This window comes from Diuraphis noxia, unplaced genomic scaffold (assembly GCF_037042655.1).
Source record: "Diuraphis noxia isolate RWA-SAM2 unplaced genomic scaffold, SU_Dnox_SAM2 contig0002, whole genome shotgun sequence".
Lineage (NCBI taxonomy): Eukaryota > Metazoa > Arthropoda > Insecta > Hemiptera > Aphididae > Diuraphis > Diuraphis noxia.
This window is the reverse complement of record NW_028301712.1, coordinates 84365289-84384778: the sequence shown is the minus strand read 5'-3', so window position 1 is coordinate 84384778 and position 19490 is coordinate 84365289. Positions and strand designations below refer to the sequence as shown.

The 19490-nt window shown below is 29.5% G+C and overlaps 2 protein-coding genes across 2 annotated transcripts; one reads left to right on the top strand and one right to left on the bottom strand.

The window, feature by feature from the left end:
- Window positions 1-2473: 2473 nt before the first annotated feature.
- LOC149059024 (uncharacterized) lies at window positions 2474-4960 on the top strand. The gene is made up of 3 exons (XM_089218529.1): window positions 2474-2785; window positions 3154-3260; window positions 4903-4960. The coding sequence occupies exons 1-3, from the start codon at window positions 2474-2476 to the stop codon at window positions 4958-4960; spliced, it is 477 nt and encodes a 158-aa protein (XP_089074655.1).
- A 5393-nt stretch (window positions 4961-10353) lies between these two features.
- On the bottom strand, window positions 10354-18544 carry LOC149059023 (uncharacterized). Its single transcript, XM_089221553.1, has 4 exons — window positions 18433-18544; window positions 18174-18347; window positions 14913-15068; window positions 10354-10563 (listed from the first exon to the last, which is right to left on the bottom strand). Exons 1-4 carry the CDS (start codon window positions 18496-18498, stop codon window positions 10354-10356), a joined length of 606 nt encoding a protein of 201 aa, XP_089077679.1. The 5' UTR covers window positions 18499-18544.
- Between the last annotated feature and the right edge of the window lie 946 nt (window positions 18545-19490).

Below are 19490 nucleotides of genomic sequence, written 5' to 3'. Positions count from 1 at the left end.
TTTTTTAATAAAAATTTTAATCCATATGTATTTTGTTTCACTAGATAAGGTATACAATTTGTATGTGGCAAAAGTTTTTTCTCCGCATATGCCGTAGATTGACCGCTGTCGTGCATTTAACAAACTATAATGTCATTACACATTTTAGGACTTCAGTGTTGTTAATTTTCTCTTAGCTGTTTTATAATACATGCAGACAGCAGAGATTAAGTAGATTATTGTTTAACTAATTCAATAAAAAAAACGATAAAATAATTAAAGTTTAATGGAATGTGAGTTTTTTTTTATTCTAGCCGACAAAAACTGTTGAGTAATACCTACTTATTGGAAATTGATTGAACGTCAGTCCTTCGGTCAAAAATAATCACTTAGTAAATTGATTTGTCATTGAAAAAACTTATAATTGAAACTTGAACTTAAATATGAAATTCTACTTTTATAAATCAAATAACCATAAAATTAATCGATTGATTAAAAGATTTTTTTTTATTAGACATAAAATACCGCGGCAGCTCTGGCTATTGGTCTGACAGTAATTACATTATTGATATTACATATTTACATAACATTCATACAAGTTATATTTCTTAATATAAGGTAGATTTTTTTAGAAAAATAAATAATTGTTGAATTGAGGTTGGTTCAGGACTGAAGAATTCGTATAGGTGAGTGGTTCCTAGAGTTTTAGGGTTTCGATACGATCTTGTTGGTTATTCCTGCACTCGGTGAAGATGTGTTTGATCGCGAGTTGGACACCACAGATAGTGCAGTTAGGTGAATCCTCTTTTGTTATAAGGTGTCGGTGTGTACATGAAGAATGACCTATTCTTAGGCGATTTATAATTGTTTCTTGTCTTCTGGAACAGCCGGGAGGGGGAGGCCATGAGATTATCAAAAGTTTGTAGACAAAGCTAAGAAAAATGCAGTGATTAAAATAATAATAATAATATATTTACCGGTCTAGGACAAATCGCCCCCAACTGGGCACGACCAACTCGGCGCTGCCAACTAGGCGTAGGGACAATTAGGCGCGAGTTGAGTGGACGCAAGACAAATGGGCGCGAAAATTTAATGAAAATTCACTATACTACCTATCTACAGTATTACTAAAATAGTTACAAAAATTTTAATTTTTTAAAATCAAAAATAGTTTACAAGTAGGTTTTTCATATATTCCTGAGTATAGTGGCCACTCCACTATATCTCGCTGTATTCCGGAGATGTGCATGTAGGGGGCAATAATTATTAGATAAAATACTATTATATCTATAATAATATAGGATGTCTCTGTATCGATTTATAAACGGATATTTAGAGTCATATCTGCTCGAACGACGTCGTTTGTACATTGTATCGGCTTATCGCATACCATCTGAACGATGCTTATAGGAAACCTAAATAGGTACATGCGATTAACGACACTACGCGAACAAATACGATAACTAAACAATACAAAATAATAATAATAGGTGGACAATAATTGTGTCTATAGGTATAAAATACAGATCGCATATTTTAGTCTTCGAAGTAGTCGTGTTAAGTTCAGACGTCATTCAATATGGAAAACATCACATCACAGCGAAATCGTGAAAAGTTGTATGAAAACGGATTTTTGTACGTATTTGATAAACTATCTGCAGACGAAAAAACTGAGTTTTGGCGATGTGAAAAAAAACGACATTGTAAAGCGCGTGTGCATTTAGTCAATCGTGAAGTCGTAAAAACTATAAATATGCATAGTCACGAACCATCTGCAGCTAAAGTAGCAGCGGACAAAATCGTTACAAAAATTAAGAAAAGGGCTCTAGAAACACAAGAATCAACGTGTCAAGTAATAAATGAGTGTACCCAAAATACTGATGTCGCTTGTCAGGGAGCTCTTCCAAATCAACAAGCTTTAAAGAAATTAATCAGAAGGAAACGTAATGAAATACATCAAGCTCCATCAAATCCTACAAATCTGGCAGACCTCGAAATTCCTGAGTGTTATAAAACGTATGAATCAGAACCCGGAAAAACTGAAAACTTTCTGCTAGCTGACAGTGGACCGGGCGCAGACAGAATCCTAATATTTGGTCGTCAACGAAATTTGGAAATATCATTAAGCTGCGATGATTTTTTTATGGACGGGACATTTAAAATTGCGCCAAATTTATTCAAACAAATTTATGTTGTTTTAACAAAAAAATTTGAAGGCGTTCACCCTTTATTTTATGCACTGTTGCCTAATAAATGTAGAGAAACATACGACAAATTATTTGTTATGATTAAAGTATTACTGCCAAACCTCGATCCAAAGTCTATAACTTGTGACTATGAAATGGCTGCTTTTAAAAGTGTTTCAGAAATATTTCCTTCTGCCGAAATTCGAGGTTGTTTTTTTCATTTGGTGAAAAATATGAAAAAAAAGTTATGCGAATTAGGCCTAACAAATCGCTATAACAATGAGCCAAACTTTTCGTTGTACGCAAAAATGGTTACAGCTTTGGCGTTTGTTCCAATTGACGACATAGATAATGCTTTGTTTTCATTATCTGAAAACTTACCCGATGACGTGCAACCAATTTTAGACTGGTTTGAAGACAACTACGTCGGAAGAATGAATAGAAGAGGTAATGGACGAAGACAGCCTTTGTTTCCTCACGAAATGTGGAATGTCTACAATAGAACTTTAAATCAACAGGACAGAACTAATAATCATGCTGAAGCAGCTCATCGTCGCCTTCAGACAGAATTAAGTATGGATCATCCTACAATCTGGAAGCTTATAGACGGCTTACGAAAAGTGCAAGCAAATCGCGACTTCTACTATGAACACCTTGTGGCTGGACGCAATCCACCAGCCAAATTAAAAAAGTACAGGGATGCTGATCAACGTATATTAAAGATTGTTCGGGACTATCATAACAGAGACATTGTTGAATATTTAAGAGGGATAGCGCATAATTACCAAATGAACTTATAAATATAAAGAAATTAAATTTAAAAAAAAAGAGAGAGAGTAGACCATGTGCCATGTAGATATAACAAAAACGACAACAATAATATTGGAAATAATAATAATAATAATAATAGTATTAATATATACATTAATTAATTAATAAATATAATAAATATATATAATTAATTAATTAATATACATTAACTATTTAGCGCCCAGCTATCCATCGTCCACTTTACTCGTGCCCACTTGATCCCGCGCCCAGTCGGCCTCGCCGAGTTAACCGTGCCCATTTGGCGGTGTTCAACTGTCCCATTCCGTATATTTACTATTTAATATAACAATAACCGTTACATTATTATAATGTGTGTTATAAACATTCTATAGTCAAATTAATATCTAAAGATATTTATTTTACATTAAGACGTTATAAAAACGTGTTTCATGATTGATAATTATCTTGTTGCTCTTTCTTGCAAAAAAATAAATGAAAATATATACACATTTTTGTAATAAATTTCTGTCGTTTATGCTTAATTAAGGCCCACTGTTGCAAAAAAAAAAAGAGTTATTTAAGCAGTATAATATCCCTGAGGGACGAGGATGTATTTAATTTTTTCAAAAATAGTAATTACCAAAAACAAAATGAAAATTACAGTTATAAATAACATTTTATTTAAGTCGTTAAAATATTTTAATGAGCACTGGCGAATAAAAAAATTTAAACACATTGGTACAAGTTAATAATATGATTTATCACTTAGATCTGTTCAAAATTTAAATATTATAGTTTTAATAAAATTATTAATAGTACTATGAAATTATATTGTTACATATTGCAATCTAAATGTTTAGGTATTAAACGTGCACTTCCAAATAGAATGCAATTTATTGTTGTATCGCGAATCTCTGACTAAAGGTTTTTTACTTTTACAGTATAAACTATACCTATGGATTGCTTTTATTGACAAGTTTAATATTTAGGTATTAACAAATAATAACAACTTAGACAATTGGATATTGGGTACTCAAGTTAACTCACTAATAACAAAATTAATAATGTCATAATCGGATATTTTTCTCCTAATAGGATTTCCATTTCTAATTTATATTGGCTAACAAAATACTTTATTTATAATCTGTCAAAAATATTTCTCACGGAAATATTTTTCATATTATTAAAATGTGTAATTTGTTTTTAGTTTATCGGTATACAAAATACAAATTAAAATAAAATATTTGACCTATTTTAACTTGAAAAAAACTGATATAATCATACAGCACACTCTAGGAAATAAAATAATTTACTCTTGGTTAGTTTTATTGAATACCTACAGATGGCAGTAGTTATTTACTAAGAACATTAGCCTATGTCATAAAAATATATATTAAATATTATTAAAGTAAAACAAAACAATATCAAAACGTTTCAATGACATTTTTTCTTTTGATTTTATAAAGCTTTAAACTATATCATATTTTGAGTTATACCGGGTGATTCTTGATATCATAGAACACTCATTATTTCAAAAAATATTAATGTTTTTGAAAATATTATTTTACATAGTTTCAAGTTGTTAAAAAACCAACGTTTTTATTAAAAAATTATATTTTTAAATATTTTTTATCCTTTTCATTTTTTTAATTTTTTACTTTTTTGAATGACAACCTAGAGTTTTAATTTCATATTCCAAAGCAGAATATTTTTCTAAGTATTTTGATACGTAAAAATCGAATTTTGGACGAGTAGTTTATGAGTTATAAGCATTTAAAGTTTAATAGGTATAATCTAAGAATGGTTAATCTCTGAGTACAGCATATTAAATATGACTGGGAATGAAATGGGGAAAGATTTTGGTCAAGAAAAATACTAATACACCAGCCCACTTACCAATTGTTTTAAATTTTAGCCAACACGTTTCGCTATTATTAAATTTTAACATAACTAAATTTATTTACAGCCATTTACAGTATAGTCATTCACAAACAGCTTCAGTACAGTCCTTTGATGTTGAATGATATTAAACCAGCCCATCAATAGAACGTAAATATATGTTTAAAAAAGCGGGTAAGTGGATGTCACTCTGGCTGTACTGCAGTAGCCAGTAGGTTACAAATGGGTTACTGTAATGGATGGAATTAAATTTGAATCCGCAATGGCATTATATCATTGTATACGAAAAACAATTCTGAGCGAAGTTGGTTTATCTGTCTAGAATGTATTATAGATTATTAAAAATGTTCAAATCTTAGATTAAAAAAAAAAATTTTCATGAATTTCTAGCTTAAAATAATTTGTGAACTATCGTGATTTTTACGTATTTTGTCAAAATTCAAACTTTGAATGCTTATAAAAAAAATTGTGACTTTGTATTTCTTTTATTTTTCAACTGCTATTGTAAAAATATGTTAGGAGCCTTGTATTAAATTTTCAAATCTTTGATTTAATGCATACATGATGAATCATTGATTCACACGAGCGAATCTTTTTTTACCTTTAGTAAGGCTACACACGAATTGCGTCCCGAAATAAAAAATTTGATAAGCGGGTACACGAATTGCTTCCGGCATTATCTAATCTACTGCATGAATTGCGTCCGGTTTTGTTTAAACGATTGCTTATAAATTATTATAATTAAATATTTTTTTGCTCTCCCATTTTTAAAACCAGGTGAAGTGGAGGATTGTTTTACTGACGATATTGTATCCATTTTACCAGAAAATGAAATAGTACGGCAATTTTCCGATCATATATTAAATACATACATAAAGCCTGATTGTGATTTCCCGCCTTCTGTATGGGCAATGTACTCATGTTCTATAATTTGAACTACGAATAGTTATGAAGCCTTCCACTCCAAGTTTAACAGTATGTTTTACCAAGCACACCCGAATATATTTCAATTTATAGATGTTTTAAAAAATGTACAAAAAGAAACTTATATTAAACAACGAAGTATTCATGTAATTAAAAACAGACGAATGATGGTATGTGAAAAAAAAAATTCACTAAGACAAAATATGACAAAATATGAAAGTGGCCAATTAACCCGTCTTGATTATATTAAGAAAGTATCATTCAAGTTTTTACCAATTTTTTAATTTTTTAATTATAACTTTTTTGATATATATATATATATTTTTTTTTTAACTATTATATTATTAACCTACACATTTTATTTTACTTACACATCTAATTGCATAACAATGAGAAAAAAAAACAATATTTTTAACCTACTGTTAGTCGTAATTTGCTATCGACAGTCCTAAGTCTGTATGAAATGAGAAGGAAAATAATGTTTTTACGTTGGGACGCAATTCGGGTAGTTGTTAAAAATATGGTTGGGACGAAATTCGTGTAGTCGTTAAATATCTTTGAGACGCAATTCATGTGGAAAAGGGATTTCGGGACGCAATTCATGTGCAGCGTTTAGTAAGTAGTAACATTTTTAATATCCAATGCTTTTCTCACAATATTTCTGTAGGAAAATTAAAAATGGACCCAAATTTATTAGCCATTGATGTTATCAGCATTGAGTTTTATATTATTGAAATCGCCCTACAAACGAAAAATAAATAGTTTTAATAGTAAACAATTTATTTATTTATAGGTATCTATAAAATTAAACCTTATAAACAATTTGTTTGAAATATTGATACATTATGTAACTTAAAAATAAATAATTTACATATAAATATTTCAATTTACTAAATATATGTTATTAGTTTATTACGTATTATAAAATAATTGCTGTAATAATCTATTTAGAACATCAGCGCTAATATTGTATTTTTGTTTTAAATAGGTACCATTTTCACAAAAACATACTTGGCAGATCAATATATTATTAGCTATACCATTGATTATAGAATAGACTATTCTATAATCAATGGCTATACCAACAACACATATTATCTCATACAATATTTCAAAATATTATTCATATACCGCTTAAAAAAATATAGATTTTAGATAATTATTTTATAAAATAAATACTTTACTACTATACGTCTATACCAACCTTTTGTATTGATAGATGTCTTCATAAAAACTCAGATTATCGATAATAGTGGTATAAAGTATAATGAATCATAGTCCATTTATTATTAGAAAAAAATTATGGTTACAAATGAAAAAGTTCGCAAGACTTTATATAATCCCAATTAATTAAAGCCAATTTATCTTTAATACAACTGAATTTTTGTAATTATTATGGATTGTCGTTCACTAAGGAGTATATTATTTATATGGTTCATAATTTTAAATGACACTTACTTTTATAGGACATGTTAATAAATGGCTATTTGATGTCTTACTGTCACTAAATTTTGTAAGTAATTTTATTTATGAGCACACATTATGAATTTCATATGATATAACATTTACACAATCGATGAAATGTTCTTTTGATTTAGATACAGTAAAAGACACCATGAATTTAAAAAAAAAATTAAGTTAGACGACATTAATAAACAATTTTAGATTAAATTATTCACGTCAATCTTAAAATTATTCTAATATATCCATAAAACATATAATATAAATTAATATTATAAACAACTATGTGTCTAGTGATTAATGATTATGGACCTGCTGTATGAAATTTGTCGGATTAAGCTATCTGAATTACCCGACCTCCAGCTTTTAAAAACATTTTAAACCACCGTGGAACATTTATTAAATTTATAAACAGTATATTATTAATTATTATATCGTCATAATGTTTGAAAAATAATGTTTCAATAAGATTTCACATAGATACCTAGTAGGTACTTGAAATCTTTTTTCCATAATTATATAATTCAGTAAATACATATTTCTTTTAACATCAAGTAAACCTGTTTCTATTATAGGTCTATAAAAATAGAGTAAACAAATAACACGCTAACCTAATTTTTTAGAAATGGAACAAAATACTTACTGTCTTATATATTACAATGATATTGTTTTCTGTTTTCATTATACTTTTCAATTTCCAATAGTTAAAATTCATATTTACTGGTACGAAGTGAATATCAAATTTAAATATGAAATCACTTCTAACAAATCACAATCACACCTTTGTAATTCGTGCGATGTGAAGAAGAAACTGTATTATCCATTCTATAAATGCAGTATCCTTGTCACGACATTATACAATTTATTTAGAGTATACCTACCACAGTCTATTAGCCACATTTGTTTTAGACACAACAATAATCTCATACAGTATACAAATATAACATAAATTCTACGACAAAAAATCTTAGAGATTCCCAAATAAAACTAAAAAAATGGTTCAACTTAACAAAAATTTAAATAAAAACATGCAAATCTATTGTAATACCTTTTTCCTTAGCCCTAAAAATATTTCTTCCGTCTTTCTTAATGACAAAAAAATCCTAATGGATAATTCTTTTAAGTAGGTCCCTATTTAGTTAGTACCTAAGGTCTCTGCCTCGCTGAAAAACTTACTTAAGAAACCTAGGAAATCCTTGGCCTCAAATTCAATAATTTTTCGATTAAAAATCTCTTTAGTAGGAAATATTTACTAATATATAAACAGTTAATACGTTCTGATATGGTCTATGGCATTCAGCTCCGAAGAACCTCACTAATTCCTAACTTAAACATATTTAAATCTTTTCAATTGAAAGATTCCTCACAAATGCCCTCGGAACGTCAGCAACCTAACCCCGACCTCAAAATTCCAACGATAATAATTAACAATACTTGTCTTGCATCATCGTACTCGTATTAAATTCTGTACAAAAATTAAATCACTCGAACCTTCTCAAGTCCAATTAACAACCCTTACCGTCACCTACACCGAATTTGGCCACATAAATATTATCTAAAATATATACAAATTAACTTAAGCTGAATTAAGTGTACATGTTTGAAAGTAGTGATAATGGACGCTCTATCACGCTATAATGCTTATTAAAAATTGTAAGCTTATTTACCAATCAAACGTATTATTATATATAGGTACAGTTAGGTCAGTTTGTAAATTTTCTGTTTTCTATTATTTGTTTAATATATGCATAGTACATTCACTTGCCTCCATATCTGGATTACTTTCGTGAATGATAGCATGAACAAATATCATTTGTTTATCTTAAAACTGTTAAAATATGTTGCTTTCTGAACCGTTGCAACTGTTTTGTTTAGACTGACCACATAAAATACGGTAAAGCGTACTTCACGTTTCAACGATGACAAAATCTTTAACGAGTCCTGATATAAAATATATTTTTTTTTTTTGTAAATTTTTAATTAATAAGGTGCAATAACTTACTATCAGCTGAATCGAAATAAATATTACACACGAATAAGTTAATAGTAAACAAATAAATTTAATTTACAAGAATTTAATACGATTTTTCTTTTAAATAAAATGAAATATTTTTATGTTAACTCTCTGATAACAACAGTCATAATAATTAAAACTGAAATACCAATACCTATGTAATTCAAAATTGTGTAGCTATATATTTATACATCATACATTCATACCCAGGTATTTTTACTTACTTATGATTGTTGTTGGTGAGTGATGATTATAGATAACAATCATAGCATCAGGTATATTTCATATGCGATTTTTATGATGAGGACCATTGTTCATTTCTTGATTATATCAATCAGTTAGAATTCATTTGAATAAAATAAAATTATAGGGTTTTTTATATTATAATAATTTAATGATATACTATTCATATTTATTAATGGACAATGAATTAATTCTTTTACAATGTTGACGATAACTCATGTCAAAAAATAAATAATAAAAGTGAAATTTGTACCTATATACTAAGCATTTTTTCTATACATTTATGCTTAGTTTTATTTAATAACAGAATTTTCAGCTTATAGTATCTGCACTCATATAGTCACTCAATATGTGGACTTTATCGTAATTTAAATTTTGTTTTAAGTATTACCCAGTTCTTTTTATTTATCATGGTGAGGGAGATGGTATTTTTATGAATATTTCAAACTTTTAATTTAAAATTATCAACAATTCAGAGACAAAAGTTTTTAAACAATAATGGTGTTCAAAAATATGGATCGATACATGATTTGTAACACTTTAAGTTCATATAATTTAAATTTTTATAGGAATAGCGACTGATAATTGATAATAAATAATAGTTGAATCAATGTTTAATGTTTAAATAAAAACTAAAACACCATTTACCGTTTTACATTATTACCTATTATTAAAAATAAACGCGTTAAAAATACACCATAATATAATTCACAAATAAAACTTAATTGATAATATATTTATTATTATCTTAAATTGAAAATCAAAATCAAAATTTTTATTTCCTACAGGCATTTTTAATCACAACGTTTATGAGTGATTAAGATATAATAAATTTAGTAATGCAATAATACAACTTTAGTAAAAATGCGAAAGCTGTCATTTTATATTTTTCTGATTTTTTCGATTTCGGCTTCTATACTGTATAAAGTGTAAGTCAATATTCGTATTACCAAATTCAACTTTCTTCGAATCGTATATTATAACATTGATTTTCCAATAAAATTCCCACCATTTTTCAGTCGGAATACCAAATATAGACCCAAACTTATCAGCTTCTATCGTCATGTTCTTGTAATAGTATTCACCCTAAAATTCATGAATGAGAACATTAATGCCGTGTTGCATAAACGATCGATAAGTAGTGATCGGTTCGATAATACAGAAATCGGATCGATAAGAATATTGTCTGTTGCATAAACGATTTTTATCTTTTATCGACCCGATAAATATGTTACTATCGGTTCGATAACTTGAAGGCCCGATTTTGGTTCGATAAATATTAAAAAGAACTCTATAACTTTATTGAACTGATAACAGTATGTTTTTAATGATAACATCGATTGACTTATCACATTTTTTTAAGTGATTTTGTAATCAATAACCACATAACCACGGTTAACGAACGAACCATTGAACTTAATGGAATTATTTGTGCAACTGAACACTACTTTGTAGATTCAATAAAGATGTTTATCAGCTTGTTTATCAAACCGATATCACATCTTATGAAACTGTTTTTATCGACCGTTTATGCAACCCGGCATTAAAATCGATGTATCTAATATTGTCAATTGCATTTCTTGTTTTAAAATTATTTTTATGTTATCTATTATGTGGTCATTAAATATGAGCCAAATTTATAGAAATAAGCTTTACATTAGCAATATTTTATTTTATTAGAAAAGCATAATATGTTTAAATGTGGACTCTCCCCCCCCCCCCCATTGAGTAAAAAAAACCTTTAATATGCTCAACAAGTTGCCGTGTGGCAGTCGACAGTGAAGCACGTACACTGCGTTATCGTGCCTCATGCGTTATCTTGCCTTGCTCATGCTACACACTAATAATCGTTCACCCGACGTTCATTTTCTCATTGTTTCATTTTCGTTTAAAACACATCTCTTTTTGTTAAAACTGTTTCAAGAACGTCTACAGTCTCTCGATCTTTCGGGATCTGGGTAAGTTATTATTCATATAAAAATTAACTCCTAACAACAAAATGCCAAGAAAAACTCAGCCACCGCTGACATCGCCAGCTCGGCTGTTATATAAAACAACTAATGAGCTCATTACGCCCATCATTATAACCAAGCGCAATCAAACAAGCTCTAATCTCAATCCGTCGATAATCGAAAATACACTTTCTGATACAGACTGGGTAATTGCTACACCTAAAAATAATAAAAGACCTTCAACTAAATCACCTGGACTATCTCCATTAAATAAACACCTAAGCACAGGAAGCTTTTTCACAACACCGAATCGATACGTTAATCTCGACATCGAAGATGATTATAATATGGAAACGACCGAATCAACCGAACCTATAACCTACAAACCACCACCTATTTTTATAAAATCTAATGTCGATTTTCTTAAATTTTGCACTGCAATTAAACTTTGTTGCGACACTGATGATTTTACTTGCAAGAGTAACACATCAGGGATCAAACTACAATTAAATACACCTGATACCTTCAGAAAAGCTGTCCAAATTAACTTAAATCGAAAGAAGGTCAATTTCCACACCTACCAGATCAAAGACGAAAAAGCATTCCGAGTAGTACTCCGTAATTTACATCAGTCTCCCCTTGACTTTATTAAAGACGAATTATCAAAGCATGGTTTCAAAGTTAAGCAAGTTACAAACGTTCTGCAGAATCAAACAAAAAAACCGCTCCCTCTCTTCTTCATAGATCTTGAACCCGAATCAAATAATAATGACATATTCAAAATAAACCTAATTTGCCACTCAGTAGTCAAATTCGAAGAACCTCGCCTGAAAAAACAATTAACCCAATGCCATAGGTGCCAAAACTTGATGCCGGACACACAAAGCACTATCGCAACTACCAGACCCGCTGCGTAAAATGTAACGGTTCTCACTCGACGAATTAATATCCCAAACCCAAAGATAAGCCACCTGAATGTACATTATGCGGAGGACCCCATCCAGCCAACTATCGAGGATGCCCATCCTACAAAAGTTACCAACAGCAAAAAAATGCCAGCTCAAAACTAATTAATAAACCAAGCCATACACAAAAATCAAATATTACACTTTATAAAGAAAATAATGTTCAAGTCCCTACTGGTAACGACCCTCCCCCAAATTATTCTAATAATACCGATCTCAATGCAAACTATGCAGATGTTTTAAAAAATACGAACCAAAATGACACCCCCAAATATAATAATGATATTGCTACTAACATCAATGATTTAACAAAACATTTTTCACACTTCATATTAGATCTTAAATCAGTTATCAATCCCCTAATATCACTACTAACTACAGTTATTAACAAAATTATCCTAAAAATGACTAACAATCAACCAAATGAATCTTCTCCGCTAAAAATCATACTATGGAATGCAAATGGTCTTCCAAAACACAAAAATGAACTTCAAACCGTATTAAATGATTTTAAAATAGATATTGCACTAATAACAGAAACCCATTTCTCTGAAAAACCCAAATTTAGTATCTTCAATTACACCCTTTATAAAACAAATCATCCCGATGGAACAGCACATGCAGGTTCCTGTATTTTAGTATCCAACTCCATCCAACATAATATATTAACCTCTTTCCAAGATTACTCTATTCAAGCAACTAGTTTTTTTTATAAAAATAAATAGTATTCCAATAACCGTATCTTCTATATATTGCCCACCTCGTCATGCCATCCAACGCGACACATTCCTCCGTCTCTTCAATACTCTAGGCCATCATTGCATAGCAGGGGGTGACTTCAATGCTAAGGACTCCCAATGGGTCTGTATCTCCGACAACCAAAGAGGAAAAACACTCCATTCGGTCCTTAATAATTGTAATCTGTCGTTTGTGTCCCCACTTGGACCCACCTACTGGCCCTCACATTCAAATCGTAACCCAGATATACTCGAATTCTTCATAACAAACATCCCAAACCATCTTAATACAGATATCAGTAATATCTGTCATATCTCCAGTGACCACACCCCCGTAATTCTCTCAATTGGTGGATCACCTAAACAAAATGATCGGCCTCACTCACCAAAGGATCCATCGCCTGGGATTTATTCAAAACAAATCTTGACAATTTAATAGATCTTAGAGTTTCACTTAAAACACAAGATCAAGTCGAAAATGCAGCACAGGACTTGGTTGAAATTATGAAAAAAGCAGCGATTTCCTCAAATAAACCTACCCCCGTTAATTCACAGCCCAAAAACACTCTCCCGTGCAACTTACGAATCCTTTTAACCAAAAAAAGAAATGCGAGATCTACATGACAAAATTCTCATCTCCTCACAAGTAATAATTTACTAGCGTCAACAGACGAAGAAAAATCCCTTATTTTTACTGAACATCTAGCTAATTTATTCAAGCCCCACCAAGCATTTTTCCAAATCCTGAACACTTGAGCCAAGTTAATGAGTTTATCTCTTCCCCCCTACCAATGTCTCCTCCTACAAAATCAATTTCACCCAACGAATTTTTTTGTCTTATCAAGAAATTACCTGCACGTAAAGCACCTGGGCATGATCTAATCACAAACAAAGTTTTAAAAAACCTGTCAAAAAAATGTATTCTCTCATTAATACATATTTACAACTCAATGCTGCGGCTTTCCTATTTTCTCACCATCTGGAAACATGCGGTCGTAATCGTTATACCAAAAACAGGGAAATCAAAAAACTTAGCCTCATCATTTAAGCCGGGTCCACACGATGATAGTTACTCATGCAAGAGTCGCTATCGTGATAGTAGCTCTCAACTATCATACATGTCCTATGGTATTCAAGTTTGGGGGCCAGCCAAACCTTCAAACATCCGCCCTATCCAGTCATTTCAAAATATAACCCTTCGAATCATCACTGGTGCTCCCTGGTACGTAACGAATGAATCTATTCATAACGTCTTACAAATCGAAACAGTAAGTAAACTTTCAAAACGTCACTATAAATCCTTTTACATAAAACTGCCATCGAACATTAATCACCTAATTCAAAAAATGTCCTCAAATCTTATCCCTGACCAACCTCCACGTAGACTGAAAAGAAATTGGAATCGTAACCTACTACTCTGAAAAAAAAAACAACTACAACAACATCAACTATACAATTATCCTTGCTCACTTAGATATATAATATAATATAATAAAACCTAAATAATTGTGTGGGGGTATTACCAGTGGGTGACTTCCCCTATCATGTGAATCATGTTATGATCATTTCTAACTGTTATCATAATGACTTATTGTACAGATTATGTGCACCTATAGATTATATTTTTCTTAATAAAAAAAAAATTCAATATTACTTTTATTTATTTTACTATTATTTAAGGGTTATAAATATCAAATAGCTGCCATGGTTGAAAGCTAACAACTGAGTTAAGATCAGAATTAATTAATTAACGTACCTAATAGTTTCTTAATTGTACTTACCACTATTGGACATGCAGTTAAGGTTTCCTTAGAATTTTTAAACATCATAAAATGGGATAGCAATTGTAATTTTGAGCACAAATCACAAACTTCGTAAGATATAACATTTACACAATCAACGTAATATTCATGGCATTTAAAAACATTAAATGATGCCTATAAACAAAAAAAAAAAGAGAGAACATATTACTATTGTGAAAGTGAAACATAACTTATAATGATTACTGATTGACTAAATTAGATATAAATCTATTTTTTATAATTGTTTCAACCAAAATTGAAGTTTAATTACATTTAATAAAATAAAATGTAAAAGTTAATAACTCATGAAGTACCCACCATCAATGAATAACCTCTTCACTCAAGCCCCTTATCCGAATTGATGTAAATAAATGTTATTTAGTTTAACTTATACCGCCGCCCCCCAACCGGGCATGGCAGAAACCTACGGGTGCCCATTCAAAATTCTGCCAAAAACCCACGTGTTAAAACCTACAGTTCCCCAGGCTAATGACTGCAGTTGTCGAAGCCCTAACCCTAATAAAAAAAATTAACTTATTTTTTGTTACTTTATCTCTATTATTTTATCTTTTCTATCTAATTCATAAGCCACTTGTGCTTATTGTCATTAATTATTTTAAAGGCTACAATTTTATAGTTTAAAAAAAATTTTAAAAAGTAAAAAAAGGATATAATTATTATGTTCGGCATTTATTCAACTAATTATAATTTAAAATTCCAGAATATACTGTATGCAGTACATTTATGTTAAAATATGTAGATACCTTGATTGTACCTGTAATATAATATTTCAAATGATCGTCTATCATTTTACTTTTACCAAAGAAATTTATGTTGTTGTTTTAAATACTTACTTAAATCATAATATACTCGTATACAGGGCCGGATTTAGGGGAGGGCAACCGGGGCGATAGCCCCGGGGCCTCCACAAAAAAGGGGCCTCCACAATAGTGACTTCGGAAAAAAAAAATCTTTCAAATTACTAATGCACCGTCCCCCACCGCGCGCCATCCCGTTGAAAGTGGCCAATAGGATAAAAATAAATTTAACACTGATTGCCGATGAGTAATTCCGTGAAATTTTATGTCGCCAACAAGTTTGTTTATCAGTACATCCGGTGCGTCCTAAACCCCACCGCTACCGCCACCGCCTCTAATGATTGACGCGAACTCGTGTTGTATGTGGCATGTGCCAATTAATGATAATAGATAAATATTACTTCTTTTAGCTAAATGTTAAAATTGCGTAATTTTAGGCCAACGAAGCAAATGAGCTGAGGCAGCACTTTGTAAAATAATATTTAAGGACGTAAGCACCACAGGAGAGGGACAGTGCGGGTTTCGAGTGAGAGACGATATTATGTTTGTAAACGATTCATAGAGACCCGTATTTTTGTGTGTTTGTTTTATGTATAATAAAGTGATTCAAAATAGTATTAATTGTTCATCGATTATTTTGTGTATCATCGAGAGATAGGTATACAACACTCGCAAGCGCTATACGCACAATAATAATATTATTCGATTTTCCTTTTTCTATGTGTGAGTGGAACGACATTATAATTTATTATTAATTAATATTTATATTTAAATGCTTACATTTTGAATAGCAGCAGCATAATACAATAACGCGTAACCCGTCTATCAAAACTTTCTCTCCTGAGCATTGAAAGTGATTTACTTCGGGAACTGGATTTCAGCGAACTTATCAACGATTTTTCGGCGAAAAAAGATCGGAAGGTTCCGTTTGTTAACACTTAAATTTATTTTCTTGTTTCTGATTATCATTATATATATTGTATATATTATGTTTGTTAAATACTAATAAAATAAAAATAATCTACTTTGAAAAAAAATTGTTCATTTTATTTTTAAATAATTTGGGGCCAGGGGGCCCCCACTTCTTTGATGCCCCGAGGCCTCCACTCCTCTTAATCCGGCCCTGCTCGTATACATAACAAGGGGAAAGATTGTCTAAACGGGCATAAACCCCTTACATAGGTACTTTTTTTCTTTTTAGGAACTCCTGATAAAAATCCAAATCATTGGATAAACGCCATGGATTTAGTGTTTAAAATATTTAATAACTACCTATATAATATATTGATATTGTGAACATACTTTGTATGGGTTTATGTATAAGGATAATAAAAATATACATCAAGTCGACTATAACCCAAAACATGCAGATTCAATGATCTTGCTTAAGTAAAATACATAAAGATAATCATCTAGATAATAAAATTATCGATAATTATATTTGATAAACATTTTCATCTAAATTAAGGTCGAAGGCAAATACAGTTATAAAATGTATATCATACATTATACACATTTTTTTTATGACAAGAATTACATTTAACCTATGGTTCATTTTTAACTTTTATTTTACTGAACTACCTAGTACCTGTGCCTATTAAACTCTAATGACATACATTGAAAGAAGGTTACACCTCACGGGTTATTTTTAACTTTGCTTTTCTATACGACTCTAGTCCCTGTAACTATTAAATCTTAGTTACACCCATACCTATTCTACTCGTAAATAATATCTTAGCTCATTTAGCATATTTTAGAATATTTTGTTTGTAAGTTGTGAGAAAAATATATTTTAATTTACTATTGATTTTAATATATGATACCGGGGAATTTTTTTTTAATATTTACAATTTTTTAAAATCATTAATAAAAAAAAAAACACGCGAAGTGTTATAGCACCTATCATAAGTTGCCGTGCCTTTCACTTAACATAGCAACTAACCTACAATGCTGGCAGTTGTTTTCATGCTAAAAATATCAATACCTATATAGTATATATATATATATATATATATATATATATATAATATGTTTATCAAATATTCAAATATCCAAATATTTTGTTTTACACTTCTGTAATTACGAACGAGTATTTAATTGTATTTACGTGATATTTAAGTTAGACAGCCTAACAAAAAAACAACAAAAAAAACCCGTAAATTTTAAAAATGCATAATATGTAGATTTATATCAAACAAATTAATTAAAAGAATATTTAAAAAAAATTGAATAAATTGCATATTAAAGTATGCATTGATGTTATTTGATTATTTTTGTATTTTATTTAAATTTTTATGAGAATATAATACTTTAAAAGGATATTACCATCATATTTTAGATGTTTTAAGAGAACAGAAATTCGGTATAAAGTAATATAAAGTAACAAATATTACAGATTTCTAAGAGTATGATTAATACTTACATGAATTTGAAAAAGTTTTTCATGTACTACTACATGAAAAAATAACATTTGCTTAGAACCAATTTGTTTATATGAACATTCGTAGACTATCCCACTAGATTTGTTTTTAAACTGATAATCAAACTTAGTGAAATGAGTCTCACGCTTCAAAGGTTGAAAGATTGCAGCTGGACCCTGTTAAAAATGTATTATGAACCTAGTATGATTTTCTAAATCAATTTGACACTATTAAAACTATCTATACAATATTATAACTTACTACGCTTTGCAATGTCAGTATAAACACTGAACTCAAATAAGTAAAAATTAAATAAGCACATTTCATTTTTGATAAGTTAAATTAATTTATATTTTATATGTATAAATGAAACAAATAAATTAAGTTAAACTTATTTCATGCATCTACGAAATAATGATTTTTCATTTTAAATTAAATTTGTTTTCAATTGATGTTTTCGAATATTACCCTTGTAAAATTAATCATGATTTTTTTTTTATAATGCATTCAAAGTTAAAGTTATCAGATTACTAAACGCACGTATATTGTCATAGGGTTATTGAATAACAATAACAAATTTACTATGCTTTTGTTACAAGATATAATTTAATAAATTATAGACTACAATATATGAAATGTATGACATTATATTTTGTATCGTAGGTAATAAAAATAATTTTTTTTTATTATTCTATGATACGTATAATTTAGAAAATTTTAAACTATATGACGTATAATAGTAATAACCTGGTTTTTTTATTTTTTTACTTAAATAGTTTACAATCTATATACAAATATTTTTAACATATTTTATTTTATGATTTTATCATACAGGGTGATTCACCAATCATGCTCATTCTCTTTTTCTTCTGTAATGTGGATATTCAAAATCTGATTTTTTTTTTCTTAAGTAGACCACAATTTCAATTCTTGATATTTATTTAACACTTAGAGAGGTTCTTGTGAGGTTAAAAATTTTATTTTTCAATTGAAATCCCTTTTTTCTACTGTAAATTATTAGCTCACCTAAACATTTTAACGTAGGTATCAAAATGTTAACAAGTAGTTTTGAATTATTTAAGTAAAATACCGGTAACCAATGATTATACAAAATTCTAAAATATAGATGTACCTACCTAATATTAGATCTAGTGATTACAATCATACTTTGAATTTTTCACTAAATCATAAATTTCGATGGATTAATATTAATTACTAACATTTTCAAATCACCATAGCTCCTAAATCTTCCAGACCTATTATAAAGAGCCTCATATTTAGTAAACAAACTTAAGTAACAAAAAACTACTTGTTTACAT

Bases quoted from the DNA above. Each gene is read 5' to 3' on its own strand.
- LOC149059023 (XM_089221553.1), bottom strand. From the start codon at position 18,498: ATGAAATGTGCTTATTTAATTTTTACTTATTTGAGTTCAGTGTTTATA. The intron at 18,348-18,432 runs GTAAGTTATAAT...CATTTTTAACAG, and splicing joins TACTGACATTGCAAAGCGTA to GGTCCAGCTGCAATCTTTCA. The intron at 15,069-18,173 runs GTAAGTATTAAT...TTTTGTTTATAG, and splicing joins AAAAACTTTTTCAAATTCAT to GCATCATTTAATGTTTTTAA.
- LOC149059024 (XM_089218529.1), top strand. From the start codon at position 2,474: ATGGTTACAGCTTTGGCGTTTGTTCCAATTGACGACATAGATAATGCT. The intron at 2,786-3,153 runs GTGCAAGCAAAT...TTAACTATTTAG, and splicing joins TTATAGACGGCTTACGAAAA to CGCCCAGCTATCCATCGTCC. The intron at 3,261-4,902 runs GTATATTTACTA...ATTTATTTACAG, and splicing joins GTGTTCAACTGTCCCATTCC to CCATTTACAGTATAGTCATT.